The following is a 17849-nucleotide window of genomic DNA, read 5'->3' as shown; positions in this document are numbered from 1 at the left end:
TCCATCGAGGCCCGCCAAATGCTTTTTTTTCTGTAGAATTAGTAGACTTAAACCTTATATTTAGTCGACTAAAACTTACACTAAAACATTTCAGATAACTAAATGGAATTTCATTCAAAGGACTATGACTAAAACTAAGTCAAACTTTGCTGTCAAAATTGACACTGCTGTGAGACCACTCAGCCCATGAGAGGCGATGGTGCAGCACAATCCCACAGACACATAATCATGTGACCCTATATACCACCCGCTGGAACCAAACCAACGAGATGTGAATTAAGATGTAGTAAAAACCATGATCCACATTAGATCTGCCACAGGAATCCTAACTGGATGTGGGTAGGACATAATCCAATTCCAACAAACAACCATTGGAACAATGAAGTGGCAAACCATGTAGTTCAACCAACATATTAAAAGACATTACAAAGTGCAGAATGCAGATGACCCCATATTAGCACGAATGTGCAAGGAGGATTATTTCAAAAAGAGGTTAGAAGAAGTGTAGTGCCATACTTCTAAACACTGGGCCTCATTTATTATTAGAGTATTAGTGCTGACTTAAAGGAAGGACTACTGGCTAGAGAGCCTCATGACCATCATATTATGCTCTGAAAGATGGACTGCTGATCAGAGACAAAACCCATACACTATATATATATATATATATATATATATATATATAGCTTGTCGGTTCGGTTGGTTCTTCACTACTCTTCAAAAGGGCATGCACAGAGAATTACAATGGCTGATGTACCGATACTGCTTCAGATACAGTACCTAAACCAGAGCAAAACAGGCACAGCTAAAATGCCGTTCAATGATGCACTAACGTTCTACAATCAGTGACAAGTTACGTCTCTGACGATAAACAGTCTACAAAGACTCTAAATAGATAAAATACAATTTCATGGCTACACGACAACACAATATCATTGTCAGACGGTTCTCTCAGTTGTTACGTTACCAACTGACAGAACTAAAGGAAGGCCGCCAATTTTGACAAGCAATCAAAAATAAATAAAGATAAATACAATTCTCACAGGTAAACCTATAATTGACAGAAGTTGTTACGTTTCCCAACTGATGGAACGAACAGTAGGACACAAGCTTTGGCAGGGAAAACAACAGAGTTATCTAATTAACAAAAATGAATAGACACAAACAAACAAAAACTTAATTGGTGAGCAAATAATTAACATGTAGCAGTGGTCAGCAAAACACTAGCATCAGTATGTCAAGCAGGCATTGACACCAAGGGTTGCCCACCTGCCCGTGGCAGGTAAATAAAACTTTCGGGCAGGTGGCGTTTGCTTTCAGGTTGCCCGACTGGGCAAGTGCTTGTTTGAGGGGACGCAACTGTCTATAAACACAACACGAGATATCTGTCTAAACACCTGAACATGGCCAGAGTGCTATATCTTCTGGTCTGTGGAATGTAAAATAAGAGCACTGTTTACCCATGTGCTGTTTTCACTGTTGCTACACTTACAAACGGTGTGAACCCATAGTCATATTCATAGCTATGTAGGTACTTGGCATACAAATTGAAGTAAGAGATAACAGCCCCAGAAAAATTGAATGTTAAATTGACCGGTAATTTAAATTTTACGTATCATTTTAAAATGCACAATTTACTTCTCGGGCAAGTGGGCATGACCTTTGGGCAAGTAGAATATGACCTGTACTTGCCCGATGGGCAAGTTCCTCTGAGACCTTAGTGTCAACCCCAAGGGTAGTCCATCGCTACTATGGGAGTGATTTGAGTGTAGAGTTTGTAGCTGCTTGTCGCCTATAATATTCATTGCAGGCAGAGTTGCAACAGAGAAACATTTGATCAAATATTTCCAACGGCTGCTGTGGCACAAGTGAGAGGTCTACTCAAATGTGCATTTCACCTGTCATGTTCTCAGCTTTCTCTCATCAAGTAATCACATCATCTTGCAGTCTTGTTCATGTATTTTGTTCAGCCATTCTGAGCAAGACAGCAACTCTACACACATCTTTTAGAAGTTAAATTAATCAGATCAACGTTGGGTCGGGTTGTCGTTATGTGGCTGGTATCTCCGGTATGGTTAATAAACTAAGCCCTTTGAATCAAAAGCAAGACCAATCCAAAAACATTTGGTGATCTTTTGGCCCCACAAGGTCAAGGCTGCAAAAAATACCTCAGAAAATTCCCACGCCATTGCTCACTTACACCTAAACAGTGAGTGTGTAACTAAGCCACTACTATACAAGCAGGAATTATTGCCCCGGAAAAAATTGCTTTACGACCTTCATATATGAGGATATGGAACAACCACAACATTCACAAATGCCTTTCATCTACACATCCACAGCAGGCGCCAAGTAAAGGAAACCTTGATAAGCTCAGCAACTAGTAACTAACTACAACTTTACAAGGGTGCACATTCTTGTACCACCTCTCCCGTCTCCTACGCACCTTATCAAATCATACAACTTCAGTTCAGCAGTGAAGAGACTTTAGTTCATTCAAGACTCACTCTCTCTCTCTCTCTCTCTCTCTCTGATGACTCAAAACATTTAGGGAATACTCTCTTAGAAGAATATAAACCAATGTCCCACAGCAGCTGACAAGCTATTCAGGATGAGCTATATTATGTATTTTCCTGCTTGAAAGATGACCCCACCCCAGGCAGGTTCTGTAATCTGGGGACAATCATTTCATGGGGAAAAAGAAAAGACGGCAGCCCAGAGACTAAACACAAATGCCAGCTGTTGAGGAGGGCAGCATCTACAACACCGAGCTCACATCAAGAGCAGCAGATTATGTCGAAAATGAGGCTGCTACCTCGTTACAGCAAGCAGGCACATCTTTTCAATCAGTGGCATGATACCAACCAAACCAAAAACACTTGGGCTAGGCTGTGCTATATTAAAATAGTCACCATTATTCTTATGTGTCCCAACCGGAGAGCATTCTTGAAGACTATGTTCCAAAATGAATGAGATCACAGAAAACATTTTTACTAGAGAATTCTATCCTGACACGATCATTCTTTATCTACAAAAAACGGCCAGAGGCTACAATCATCACCCTTGCTATGAAGAGCTTTCACAGAATTGACAAGTCCTTTGCCTTTCAAAAAGAGAGGCAACTACTACTAGCCTCCTTCCTCCGTCTGTGGAGAAAACCTACAACGCTGGATTGTTGAATGGTCACATCCTACTGGCTGCATCTTACCACTTGTAAACATTTGCCACATGGTGCCTGTCTGAGTGAGAGGAAGAGTGCTGCATGGCCATGCCACTTACCTCAGGTAGTACTGTTTTAAAGCAAATGCAGCGTTGGAACAACTCCTGGGGAAGTGAAACTCGTCTCCAAGTTCAGACCATTGGTTCCTGTCAGACACCTGTCAAGGAAATTTCATTCATACATTAGGAAACCAGGATGCCGGCATAGCAAGAAGACAGTCAGTTACATTTCAACCATCTGGTCTTTACTTCAGCTTCCCCCAATAAGGCAAATATCACAATTTCTGATCAATAAGAGAGCAGCTGAAAATAACTGAAAACGTAACAAAACGTCATTCCATTTGAAGAAAACGGGTAAAAATGTGTATAATAACTGGTGTTAACATCCAGGATATTTTACAATTGATCCATCGGGTTGTTCTCAGTGGCTTTCTTTAGCTACTATCCGTTACTGTTGTTGCTAGTTAGCAGTCCGGGCTAACAGGCTAACTTGACTTTCTGGCTTGCTTTAAGCGTGCAAATATATCGGACCAAACTCGAGTCAACTTATTGTCCCCATCAACCAAATGCTTTGGGTTGCGGCGTACCAGTCTCGACTTGGGCTCATTTTCTACATTTACTGTATTCACTAGAAACATGGGCCTGTTGTTGAGGCCTACATTTTGTGATCGGCCATTGGAAGCCAAAGATGGCTATGGGCTCTGAAAAGCAAAGCTTCCCCAAAAACTATCGGGCAAAAATGTACACAAAACGCCGTGGCCCCCCGCGGCGAGCCGTTGTTTTCCCAACTGTGTGTGCTGATAATCGATGTTATACGTGCCCGCTAATTTTGAGTTGCTCCAACTGCACACTCTAGGCTCTGCCCGATGATCGGTGGGGGGGACTTTACATTCAAACCATACACAACACAAGAAGCCAGCCACCACATTGCATTAGACAAGGCAAAAAACTAGCACAAGGCCAACCACCAAACCCCCGTGATTCTTTTATAAATATTATGCATCCCACACGTCCCCGGGATGTCATACAACAGAGTTGCAGAGCGGGTCCACTCACTGGTAGACTCCACGGGGAGCAGAGTGTGCGAAAAAATCCTACTTTTAGTTCCACACTACTCACCTTAGCAAATCCACCTAAAGCAACCACTCTGATATAGAGAGCATTGAGGTCCAGCTCTTTCCCACCCACGATAGGAATCTTCTTAAACGGCGATCTGAAAGGATAATAAACACATGTGTGTCTAAATAGCAGTTTTGTGTCATTTGTGGTTGTGTGCAAAAAGGTGAATTAAAGTTATATTTCACGGGGAATAAAAACCGCCCCATTCTCACCCTCTGCTTTGGTGAAATTGCCGCAGCTCGTCCAGGAAAGCCTGTCCTTTCCTTCGCTGATCTGGTAGATTTTTTCCCGTCGAATTTGCCATTGTTTTTGCATGCAAAACGGCCAAAAACCCCACTCACTCGCTTCCTAAGACACCAAGGATCCCATACTCCGCCGGCGCTCAGTCATTCGCGAAGCTGAGTGTTTAAAAAAGTTAAAGAAATAGCTGATAGCAAAGAAGAGCGCCAGCTCGGCTTCGCTAATAAAGACTGATGCACACAGAAAAAGCAAGCCGATTCAAAGCCCCTTGGTTAAAGGACTAAGTTCTAGCGAACAGACACGAGCGATTCCACCGGCAAATTAAAAAATGCCATGACAGGAGATGTTCAATTAATGCTTTTTTTCTGGTCGCGATTGTTATTCGTTTGTGGAGTGGTTTGACAGTGTGTTATATCGCACACACTGACTGTAGAGCGGCAGAGGGAGATCCAGTTCAGCTCAGACAAAAAGATGTTGAAGGCCGCGAGTCCGACCTGCCATGCGTGCAACAGCGCCCCCTGCGTCCACCCAGCGACACTGCCTGCGTGCGGCACCCCCCCGTCCACACACACACACACACACACACACACACACACACACACACACACACACACAGCGCTTTATTGGAACAATAGACACTGTTTTCTTTTTAAGGGCTCATCTGCAACTTAACGACGTTCATTGGAAATGTTTTAGGGCAACGATGGAATAATAGCAGTAGGTCGTGCGGGGGAAGGCGTGCTCCTATCTTGAATAGATCACCCCCCCCCCACCACCACCACCACCACAAAAAATCCAAATAAACACAACACATCAATAATGTACTAGCTTTTAATTGTCTCTAAATTGAGCTTGTATGCTACTGGAGACACGAGTCTATTAGAATCTTGTGTCAGCAGAGGTGCACAACCTATAGTGTGTTTTGGAGGATTTATGTGGAAAATACCGGTTTATGCAGTAGCCTACCCTAACTTGTGAAGTTGTGATGCATGGCCTTAGAAAATGATTATGACTGAATGATGTGTGTAGCTCTTAAATGGATCCATGAAGTGTGCAGTGCAGATTATTATTGAATGCACAGCAACACAGTACACAGCCAGATTGCGTGTTATTTTATACAGACAGTGCTGACCTTGACTGGGATTAGTAGTATGCCAATTAAAATGTGCAATTGTGCCTAATTAATTGGTGTGTTGGTTATGTCATTATCTGACAGGTTTGTTTCATCCACATTTGGAATTACACGGCGTGGTCAGTGGTCACAGACAAATAATAACAACACGAGTTTAGATTCACGGGTTTAGTATTATACCAACAGTGTAATTAATGCTTCATTACGTATTTACGGTATAAAGTTGTACATTTGTAAGCCAGTTTGTGCCACTTGTCTTCTTTGTTGTTGCAAACTAGTTATTTGTGATGCATTCATTCATTCGCTCAGGGTAATGGCAGTGCACCCACCCGGGCCCGGCACAATTTAAGACTCTGACTACTTGAGGGTGGCGGGGAGGTTTTTATTTTATTTTATTTATTTATTTACTTTAACTCCAGCGAACGGTTGGAAAATGCCTCCTGGTCCCTTTCCTCCTCCCCCCACCCCTCGTGTGTGAGTGTGTGATTGTGTGTATGTGTGTCTTAACTGCCAGACAGTACAGGCGGATATCTCGTTGATGATGGGGTTACATTCAACCATTACACGTACCCCTTTGCTCAATGAAGAAACCTGTCACAAAATGGCGGAGACGTAACGTTCAGCAGCAAAGCAAGACCCCATTTTGAAGGAATTGACACTGGGTTTACCGACTAAAAAACTAAAGGGAGACTTGTTGTGTTTGATTTGACCTTTTAGAAACCCACACACACTCCGTGGGGAGGGGAAAACTCGCCAAGAAACTGCTGCGACACACTTGAGTTTTACCTGACGGACGTTTGGACTTCCACTGACTCCACCACCACGCCCGTTAACCGAAGTCTTTCTGCTGCGCTCGCCTCCCCGCTAACTCGTTAGCTTAGCATGCTAACACAGCTAACCTAGTACTAGTAATACTATAGTCACGGACGGGTCCGGTTTAAACTCGACCATTAACGCGACTAATTAGTGGGTTTAATTATTTGTGGCGCGTTGTTTGCAAACCTGCTCCGTTGTCTTTTATAGCCAGGCTCTATGATGCTATGATGTTAGCTATAGCCGCCCCGGCTAATGCTAGTACAGTCAGCTAACGATACTTACTTTGTCGTGCGGCGTTTTTTTTGCCCTGACATTATTTCCATATTGTAAACGGAACAAGGAAGGAGGTTTCGTCCAAAATAAGTATTTTCGAATGTGTCGATTATTTTCCTCCGCGAAAAGACGTGTGCATTAGCCCAATATACAAGTATTGTGACTTAAAATGGCTTAGTTTATGACCAACAGCTGTTTAACATGGACCTATCAAACATTGTTTACTAGCATTACATATTTTCTATTCATATTAATAGGCTATAACAATAGCAGGCCGACTTTCGTCTTTCATTTGATTCACAGTTGTCTGTTATTTGTTTATTAGGCCTACTTAAAACAAACGCGCGTCAGTGCCTTAATGGTGGAATAGCTAAAGCTATGTTAAAATAATACAATTAAGTCTATGTTAAAAGAATACAATTAAAATAAAGCGAAACTAACCGCAGTGAGCATGTAATATTACTAAATACCCGCCTAAACCGTTATAACTTGTTAGATGCACCTGACTTGAGTAGCCCACAGACCAGGCAGTCTAATTATTCTTTGCATTAATGATTGCTAATGATAAGGTTAGTCGCGATACATTACAGCCACAATTATAACAATGATCTTATTCAGGCGACCTTGAATAGAACCGTCAGTTTAAAGGGAAGGCAACTTAACCTCTATGGTTTAACCACACAAAGACGACAGCTTCTATTCGATTTATAATTCATATACTGTATTGATTGATTGAAGTATTTATTAACAGATTGGAGAATTACAGTACATTTCAAGCACAACTCAATACAAAACTGTTAACTGTGAGTGGATGACACCATAAAGCATCACACTTGTTTACAATAGGGTCCACCATGTTCAGTTCATCATAACATTTAGAGATTTATAAATATACACTTCTATATAGCCAAAGACAAGAAATCTAGACAAGGTAAAAAGGGGGGAAAAAACATAGTCAGGGGAAAAAGGGGTTGGGTGGGGGGATTCAGATTTTACGGGGGCCAGTTTAGAATTGCAGCCGTCCGTAGGTGCCCTTTCGAGAGCGGTTTTGAAGGAGTCAAGGGATTCTCATGTCTTAATGACTGTTGGTAGGGCATTCCACATTTTGGTGGCATAGGAGCGAAATTAATTTAGTCCCTTCCCTTGTTTGTGCCGAATCTGGGTTGCACATGGTTTGTTGAACTCCCTCTGGTGTTGTCGGTGTGGACTTCGTTGACATTAAGGAAGTATTTAGACGGGTACATGCATGGGTATCTTGGTGGTGTATCGAATCTTGTGGACCAGACCCATTGCAAGAGGCTGTACTCTGTCGCCATTCTAAGCCATTCCAGCCTGTGAAAGTGGGCAGGGGTGAGGTGGGTTCGGGGAGTGAAGCCAAGTTTAACCAGTTTATTTTGGGAAGTCTGGAACCTTGTTTTAAGGGCCTTTGAGGTGCTGTGGTACCAAGAGGTGCATGCATGTCGAAGAAACCTTGTATGAGTATGAGGTGTTTTTGTTGATCAGTGAGTAGATTCCTGTATAGGAATCTTGTTCTTAGGTTGCCTTCAATCAGTGACACAGGCTATGACAATGTGGTGAATGCATTTATGTTGAGGATTATAGGAAAACTGACCTACGTAACAAATCCACGTGACAAAAAGCACACTGACCTAGCCTTCCCCATCCCCCATTAAAACATGAAAAGAAAACGACATCTCATACAATGTCACATTACATTTCATACCAGAGTCAGTCAGCAAATGCAAACCAACAATGTGTTTCCACCACTGGAAGTGAAATGTGTGTTACATTGAATTGACATTACACGTAGGCCTATCATTTCATATAATCGAAGTCATCAATCAAAACAACCATCTATAAATGTTAGGCCTGCGAGTATATCGATGGACAATGCTTTAGTTTATAGGACAATTATTGTAAATGAACATTAGGCCTAACATACAAATAAATCTACCATATTTTTACCATAAGTCTAGAATATTTTCCACCTGTCAGATAGACTAGGCATGTGTGTCTATGTTGCCTATATACATTTCGTATACCATAGTATTGTGTGAGTGTGTGTGTGTGTGTGTGTGTGATATCATATTAGCCTATAATATATGTAGCCCTATAATAAATATAATATATGTATAATTAGTTTACATCAGTAGGCTGTTCATCATCCATATTACAATCTAGTGCTAATTACAAGATGATGAATGATATGCGTCCTGTGAGCTGTAATCGTATAATCGGTCATGATGTCACATTAGATCCTCATCTGATGTGACAGGTCTTTCATAGCATATGGCGCAATAGGGGCCAGTGGCCAAGCTGCCTGTAGGCGCCAAGACAAAAGATCTCAGTGGGACGCTAATTGCATATAACGTCCTTTACACCTCCCTGCGTTTTTTGGTCTTCCAAGTCGGTGGCATCTGTATTCTTTTCAAAGTTGAGGTGTCGATTTATATTGTGGAAAATACCTCCCCCTTGTGGCAAAAAGGCCTAACTTCTAGATAAGTTGACCACAGCTGGTGATTTTTCACCAAGACTGCAAGAAAGAATACAATTGACTGTTTTTACATCATGCAAAGTAAGCATGCAGGTGCAAGCAGATGTGATATCTTCAACGAGATCTTTGCTATAAAGCTTGGCAAGATATGTGTTGGCAGGTGAATGGGTAGTGAGTGGGGTGGGATGTGGTAGAATAGAATAGATAAACAACCTTTTGTCTGCAAGGCTTGGAAATCTAATGCACAATATGTTTTCTTAGTTCTCTCCCTAAACCTTAACTGCCCCAAGTGTCTTTGGGCAATGCATTTAGCAAGCTGTTCTCTTCTCTTCTCTTCTCTTCTCTTCTCTTCTCTTCTCTTCTCTTCTCTTCTCTTCTCTTCTCTTCTCTTCTCTTCTCTTCTCTTCTCTTCTCTTCTCTTCTCTTCTCTTCTCTTCTCTTCTCTTCTCTTCTCTTCTCTTCTATCTCTGTTCTTCCCTTTCTTGAAAACTGCAAATGTTGAGATGTATGAAAAATTGTTTCACCTATATTTTCTTACACCCGTCACTGTGATGTGACAATAGTTGAGTACCTCAGTGAGTCTCTTGTGCAAGTATAAGAGACATAGCTGGATGACAATGTTATCACAAGAAAATAAGAAATTACCTACCTGAGTTCCATCTTAGAGGGACATTTTTACAGTCATAAAATGGCAACTAATGTAATCCAAAAAAAGTCAACCAAAGACAAAGATTTTTGTACGGATCTCCTCACTGGTCAGTAAGAAATAGAATACATTGAGGACTCTTGCAGGAGCACTCATTCAATGTTTCTTCGACTATGCACCATATGGTATGGTAACAAGGCTCCAGACAGCCTAGATTTAAACAAACTGGCCAGGCTACTGCTTGGACTTACTCCTACAAGGCTACAACTCATCTAACACCTACTGATTTTGATAGGTTGGGGGGGGGGGGGGGGGGGGGGGGATACTAACCCACAGTTAGTATCGATTCGAAGTGTCCTTGAGCAAGACTCTGAACCCCTAGTAATTGCTCCCGATTTGCAGGTTGGTGCCTTGCATGGTTTCCTCCAGCATCGGTGTGTGAATGTAATGCATGTATCTCTGTAAAGCGCCTCTATATAAATGTGTAGAATACAGCAAGTAGAATACAGCAACTTGCAAATGGGCCTGGTCTAAATTACAAGATATGCAACATCACAAAGTCACCCATGTAGGCCTACCTGTCAAACTACGTCAACAATCACAACCCAGATTTGGCTCAAAAGTCAAACGACAGTCGTAAATGTATGTGAATCCCTAGTTCCAGGTCTTATACAGGTGGCTGCAATTCGAAACTGGACCCAGTAAAAAGTCAATCAATCAATCATAAAGCTTAGTTACCACATGCTACAATGAGCTGCCTTCTATAGTCTAATTGTTCATAAGTTTAATATGTTCATAGTTCATAAGTAAATTAAAAAGGAGTGAATTCATAATGTCAAATTATAAATTAATGTTAAATGAATGGTCATTTGTAATTATTTGTTTTTAGTTTTCATAATGTCCAAATAATTATGCCAAAACATTATTCCCATTTACACCAGTAGATGGCAGATATGTTTCAAGGTTTGGAGTACGTCTAGTTACAGAGCTCATTCTTCAACTTTATGCAGCAGCAGCAGCACTGGTGATTGGATTGTGAAATATAAGAGAAACAACATAAGATGTATTAACATTTTTTTCTGTGATAGTAGACACCTTTATGAACACATCAAGCTAGTGGTAAGCAACTAAATGTGTTGATGAATTGAAAATGGTGGGCCCTATTGTAAACAAGTGTAATGTTTATGGTGTCGTCCACTCACTGTTAACAGTTTTTGTATTGAGTTGTACTTGAAATGTACTATAATTCTGCAAACTGTTAATAAATCAATCAATCAAAAACCATTTTTTCCCCAGATTTGCCACAACCTTTGTTAATTCTCCCTAACTAGTAGGAGGTAATGTGGCCGTGGCCCGTCTCGGCGAGGTCCACGTTTTATTTTCCTGCTGGTGTCAAAGGTGTCCTTGAGCAAGACACCTATAACCGCTATTAAGTGGTGGAAAGTATAACTAAGTACATTTACTTAAGTACAATTGTGCTTTAGTAATTCCAATTTCTAAAGCACAATATATATATATAATATATATATATATATATATATACATTAAATACATTTGAAAACTTGTGAGTACATTCTACTTCAGTACTTCAGTACTTCAGTACTTCAGTATATATATATATATATATATAGTAAATGTTGAATGACTTTGACTTGCAACAGAGTATTTATACTTTTACTTAAAGTAAAATATTTTAATACTTTTTCCATCACTGCCTCTATCGTGACCCCTGGTCTGGGGCTGCACATTGTTCAGAGATATAGGGTAGGCCTATAGCCTATAGGGATCACAACGCCTTTTCTTATTTTTGCGCAAACCATTACTGCCTATAAGAAGTAGCTACACCCCGTTTAATCTTTTAAACATACTGGTAATCTATGGTTGTAACATGAAGCTATGAAAATTGTACCTGTATGTTTAACCTGCAAGTGTACACATTGGATGAATGTGTGTCTGTGTGTGTGTGTGTGTGTGTGTGTGTGTGTGTGTGTGTGTGTGTGTGTGTGTGTGTGTGTGTGTGTGTGTGTGTGTGTGTGTGTGTGTGTGTGTGTGTGTGTGTGTGTGTGTGTGTGTGTGGAGTGTCCAGTCCCTTCCTTGGAAGTTTTTTCCCTTTTTGATGTCTATGCTGGCTAGACTTGCACCTCCCACGGGTCTTTTTGGATGTGCAGGAGTCCCCATTTTTGCCTCCTATATTATATATATATATATATATATATATATATAGCTCCTTTAATATATAGACTGGGTCAGCTATCACTTTTTCACTTTTGATCAGTGTGTCCAACTATTAACATTCTGTGCTAGGAAAGTAGGAAGGATTAGCCAAGGAGGCATTGCTGATCTGTTTAGAGTACAGATGTATTTGACAAAGTCTTTGTGTCACTTTTCACAGGGTGTGTGTGTGTGTGTGTGTGTGTGCACATAGTATTAACTTGGATTATGCAGTGGTGGGGAAATGCATATCATGGGGTGGGCAGACAGACACAAGTAGTTCTTCAGAGTTAAGTCCTCGTTTTCAACTACAGACATTTTCATTAGGCATGAAAGAATGGCTTTGTGTGACAAACCATTATGTCATCTCACATATATGTGGAGCGTTGGAGTGAAAATCCCACATGGTATTTTTTGAGAGAGGCCTTCTTAGTTCTGGAAACAAACAAGATCATGTCGTTTCTTAATTCTTAGATTGATGTGAAGGATAACTGGCCATGTTGTGATGTGAAGGATAACTGGCCATGCTGTGATGTTTTTCAAAACCCCTGAACATTGGGATGGGATGTCAGGCAATCATATAATGAGGGTTGGTAGTAGTCAACTAGTCATACTCATAAACACAGACGCTTCAAGGTTCACAAGGTGTCTTGTTATAATTTAGAGGGGAATTTAAATACACAGGAGTTGGATTGATTTACATTTGCATTGACACAGATCATATGCATGCACTGAACAGTTACACAGCAGTCAAAACAATGAACACAAAAAAAATGCTCAAGAGCTTGTTTCCATTTAAATGTTTGATTAACAAAAGTTAATTTAACTATTTTTGAGCGGTGTAGCCACTCCTATGCACATCATTGTGTGTATGTCCGTTTGAGCACGGAATGTGGTGATTTAATTGGCTGATGTATGATAAAGTTCTCATCTCCACACATCATCATCATCATGATAAAAGGCACCGCTCACTTCAATATGTAATACTTCAATATGTAGCACTATTATTATTATTATTATTATTATAGTATTCTTTGCCATGTGTTAAGTTTCAGTGAAGTCAATTAAAAACATTTATATCTGAATAATATAACTAGCCACAGTAACTATGTGTTAACAAAGATGTGGCTCACAGGAGCACAGGACAGCAGTATTATAGGCTATCCAATATCAGTTGACTTGTTTTGTTTTTGCATCATCTGTCAGAGAGGCTTGCTTAGCAGCTGTAAGGTTGGCTGTTTCCTGAAGTATTTATAACAAAAAAGGGGGATGACTGGAGGCTGGCATGGTTTCACTCCACAATAGGATAGGGTGTGGTTGAAACTTAGAAGCTCACTCTGGAGTGACTGCTACTCTGAGCCAGAAATTACAGAAGATGTTTAAATATTTTTTGTCATGGTCATTTTAAAGGCTACAATTTATGTATGCTACATATAATATCTTGGCTCAGTGGCTGTAGGCTATAAAAAACTATGTACGTCGTAAACTGTCTATACTTACTCGCCTACAGCGCAGGTGAAAAAGTATTATTTCAAATTCAAGTTTATTAAAACAAAATGAAGACCTCATCCTCATCCTCAATACAACCAGTATAGGCCAAAGAGGTGATCAAAACAATGATGTTTTTTTTGATTGATTGAAATATTTATTAACAGTTTGTAGAATTTACAGTACATTTTAAGCACAAACTCAATACAAAGACTGTCAACTGTGAGTGGACGACCCAATTAAGCATTACACTTGTTTACAACAGGGTCCACATTGTTCAATTCATCAAAACATTTAGAGACATACAAATAGACACTTCTATGTAGCTAAAGAACAGAACAGGAATTCATCATATAGGAAGCAAAAAGGGAAAAGATACATATACAGTGAGGGGAAATGGGGTGGGGGGATCCTGTGGATCAGTATACTTTTCCCCACCACTGCCAGCCTATAGCCCTATAGAGATAGCTAGAGAGAACAGGTGCAGTGGTCAGTAAACTGACACCCTGTACTCAGGTACGCACTCACTCAGTATCGTAGGCTCTAGAACAGTGGTTCCCAAACCTTTTCATGTCAAGGACCCCCAAATTGACACTAATTAGCCCGTGGACCAACATTTAAGATATGCCAGGGACGGAGGGACCCCCATAAGAGAAGTTAATTTCAAGGAAGGTCCCCCAGTTTGACATGCATTAGTCTCGGTCGGACCCCCATTTAATGGCATTGGCTGAGACCCCAATTTATGTCAAATCAATGTTAATTTAACTCTGAGAGTGTACAAATGGAACTAACGGGTCCATTTGGTTCCCATTTGTACACTCTCAAAAGTTACAAAACCATAAGGGTCCATTTGGTTCCAAACTATAATTTAGCTGGGGACCCCCTGGAACTGAGAACAGGTGTATAGTGGTCAGTAAGTTGACACCCTGTACTCAGGACCAGGTAGGCTACTCATCCTCTCTTTGTATCCGCCCCGCCCACCTGCTGCTGTTCCCGCGGGACAGGACTTGTGTCACGCCCCCGTGTGGAGTAGTTCCATTGAAAAGTGCACAGGCAGGCGACGCGAGCCCGCGCGCCGTGGTTGGCTGTTTCGAACAGCGCAAAAACTCCACTCCCCCGTCTCCCCCAAAACATCCTCCACAACATGATGATCGCATTCCACACACACACAGAGAGAGAGAGAGAGCGAGAGCAAGCAACGACGCCTGGAAAGACTGAGTAATGTTTGACAGCCAACGGAAAGGAGTCCGAAGAATACATAGTTTCAAAGCAGGAGTCAATCAAATCAGACGATCGTCTTTATCTCAATGGTGGTGAGTTTAAAATCTTTTCTCAAAAACTTTTTGAGTAACAGAAAAAGTTATCATGACTTTGTATCTGTGTGTGAGACTGCGAGAGTGTGCTGTCCCGATTCTGTACCCCCCAAATCCACGAATTGAAGCCTCGTGGACATCGCGTATAATAAAGTGAGAAAGTATCTGCATGGGTGGTTATTTGTGTGTATCATTGGAGCGAGGTGCGATCATACTCATTGTTTATTGTTTGTTTGACATTTGACGCAGAGGAGAAAAAGCAGCCAGCTAAACCAGGCAGGCTTATTGCGTGGCGTGGCTTTTGGCGTGCTGCCATCATTGCCATGGCAAACTAACTGTGTCTATGTTTGAACTGGTTAGTTTCAGTTTGAACGGATTGAGAGATCGTAATAGGATGGTGGAGTGATTTTATTGTAACACATATAATTGCCTGTCCTGCGGGGCAGGCAATTATTATCATTTGATTTTGATCAGTAGGCCTATCTTTCTCACGCTTTTGATGTGCATTATTAAGTCGCGGTCCCCCCCCCTGGGCCGGGCCCCATTTGATATCTGGAGTCTGCCATTATGCCATAATCTACACGGTCAAATCTAAAGCATTAATTTAGATGAATTATTTTATTTGGATCTGCACAAGAGGCGTAATACAATAGACCCAAACAATGATCAGAATTAGGTTACATTATATGGTCCAACCAGATATAACTGCTGCACATGCTTAACACACAGAGGGAAAATGAAAAAAAGATATAGCACATTGATGACATACTATTACTTGACAGTTGACACTATAGACAGGATGTTTGTTTTGGGTTTTTTAAGCCACCTTAACAACGCCTTCTCCAGATAGACAGACTGCCATAGTAGCTGAGACAGAACAGTATTTAGCCAGCTTTTCTGCATTTGTCTTTTGCAATCCTGAATCCACCCAATTGCAGACCCCTGAGCACAAGTTTATGGACATGGCCCAGACTTCCAAATACAAGGACAATAAGTTGACAGGTATATCCCAAGGCCATAATACGTTCCACCAGAAGCTGATATTTCATAAGTTTGGATGTGAAACAAGTGTCCATATACAAATCAAATGGGCAGCCTATTTCAAATATAGTGACAGTTTTTCTAATTTCATTAATGAACACAATATCTGGAGTATTTGGAATATCTTGTAGTGAATTGACATGCGTGTCATTGTGATCAAACCAGTCTATTTTTACAGTGCTGTGTAAACATTCTCTCTCACACATTTGATTTCTTTTATTTGGATCTGCACAAGAGGCGTAATACAATAGACCCAAACACTGATCATTATTAGGTTATACATTATATGGTCCAACTAGATATAGCTGCTGCACATGCTGCTTAACACACAGAGGGAAAAGAAGAGAAAAAAATAATATATATAGCACATTGTTGACATACTATTACTTGACACTACTAGACAGGATGTTTGTTTTGGGTTTTTTAAGCCACCTAGGGATAAATGAAACAACGCCTTCTCCAGACAGACCGACTGCCCATAGTAGCTGAGACAGAACAGTATTTAGCCAGCTTTTTTGCATTTGTTTTTAGCAATCCACCCAATTGCAGACCCCTGAGCACAAGTTTATGGACATGGCCCAGACTTCCAAATACAAGGACAATAAGTTGACAGGTATATCCCAAGGCCATAATACGTTCCACCAGAAGCTGATATTTCATAAGTTTGGATGTGAAACAAGTGTCCATATACAAATCAAATGGGCAGCCTATTTCAAATATAGTGACAGTTTTTCTAATTTCATTGATGAACACAATATCTGGAGTATTTGGAATATCTTGTAGTGAAATTGACATGCGTGTCATTGTGATCAAACCAGTCTATTTTTACAGTGCTGTGTAAACATTCTCTCACACACACACACACACACACACACCTGGGCCCTGTGGGGGTCCCCGGTCCCAGCACCCCAGGTTTAGAACCAAAGCTATGTAGGGCTGTCCTTGAATGTCTACATGTTTGAACCTTTGCTTGCACAACACACTAATCACGATTCACAAACATGTAGCCTTGTATGTTCGTGCTAATAGCCATGGCTTTAAAACACGCTGTGCAATATTGGCCTGCATTAATGTGTTGTGTGTTTGACAGGTAGGATGTACAGTTATAGTTATCAACACCACCCATTGACTGGCTCGCAGGTTGTTTGTTGATTAAGCTCACATTAATCTGTCAATAGCATTCACGCAAGGACAACCAAAGAATACGTGGAAAAAAGGTATTTCCTTTTGAATGCAAAAACCCCTCTGGAGTTTTGAACAGGTGCTTCCTGCAGAGCGCAGTGACAACAGCAGAGAAATAGAAAGACTTCAAACACTTAAATTTATGGCTGCTTGGGGATATACTTTTGTATTGCAATTTTTTCCCTTGTCAGAAACTGAGAAAAGTTTGAGTTTGCTATTATTGGCACAAGATGACCTCTCATTGTTTGATGTTGATGATTGATTTGATCATAATCATAATCAATAAAGCAGCACCATTTTAAGCGAATACCATTTAGCAGTAGCAGTACACATGTTGGTGCATGCAGAACATATTGAAACCACAGCATAAAAATAGCACATTGTGTTTTGTTCATTATTACAATGTGCAATAATAGGCTATGCATGAGTTTTGGTGTTTTAGTGGCAGAGTTGACCTGTTTTTCTCAGACATTGGTTGAACACAGTCTTTCTTTGAGCTCTTGCGTTAGTTGGGCGAGCTCCACTGTTACTAGATGCCAGTGGTGATGCTACCCCCCCCCCCCCCCCCCACACACACACACACGCACAGTCGCACACGCACACAGGCACAGTGGGTGTGGCACACCCTGTGGCTCATAATTGTCTTTACTATGTAACCTAAAAGTTGGAACAAAT

General features: G+C 40.9%; 2 protein-coding genes across 2 annotated transcripts in view; one reads left to right on the top strand and one right to left on the bottom strand.

Moving 5' to 3' along the window:
• Nucleotides 1–5058, bottom strand: part of arid2 (AT-rich interactive domain 2) — a 45135-nt gene extending 40077 nt beyond the window's left edge. The window contains exons 1-3 of the mRNA XM_083757666.1: nucleotides 4551–5058; nucleotides 4339–4432; nucleotides 3280–3377 (exon numbers count right to left, since the gene is read on the bottom strand). Of these exons, the coding sequence (XP_083613792.1) occupies nucleotides 3280–3377; nucleotides 4339–4432; nucleotides 4551–4642 (284 nt within the window). The 5' untranslated portion in view covers nucleotides 4643–5058. The remainder of the gene's footprint in view (nucleotides 1–3279; nucleotides 3378–4338; nucleotides 4433–4550) is intronic.
• A 9749-nt stretch (nucleotides 5059–14807) lies between these two features.
• Nucleotides 14808–17849, top strand: part of gas2l3 (growth arrest-specific 2 like 3) — a 35473-nt gene continuing 32431 nt past the window's right edge. The window contains exon 1 of the mRNA XM_083757993.1: nucleotides 14808–14951. The gene's annotated coding sequence lies outside the window, so the exon portion shown is untranslated. The remainder of the gene's footprint in view (nucleotides 14952–17849) is intronic.

The sequence above is a fragment of the Protomyctophum parallelum genome (assembly GCF_964188405.1).
Source record: "Protomyctophum parallelum genome assembly, chromosome: 22".
NCBI classification, from domain to species: Eukaryota; Metazoa; Chordata; class Actinopteri; order Myctophiformes; family Myctophidae; genus Protomyctophum; species Protomyctophum parallelum.
Note: the sequence above shows the minus strand (reverse complement) of the source record. Positions and strands in the feature narration are given on the sequence as shown.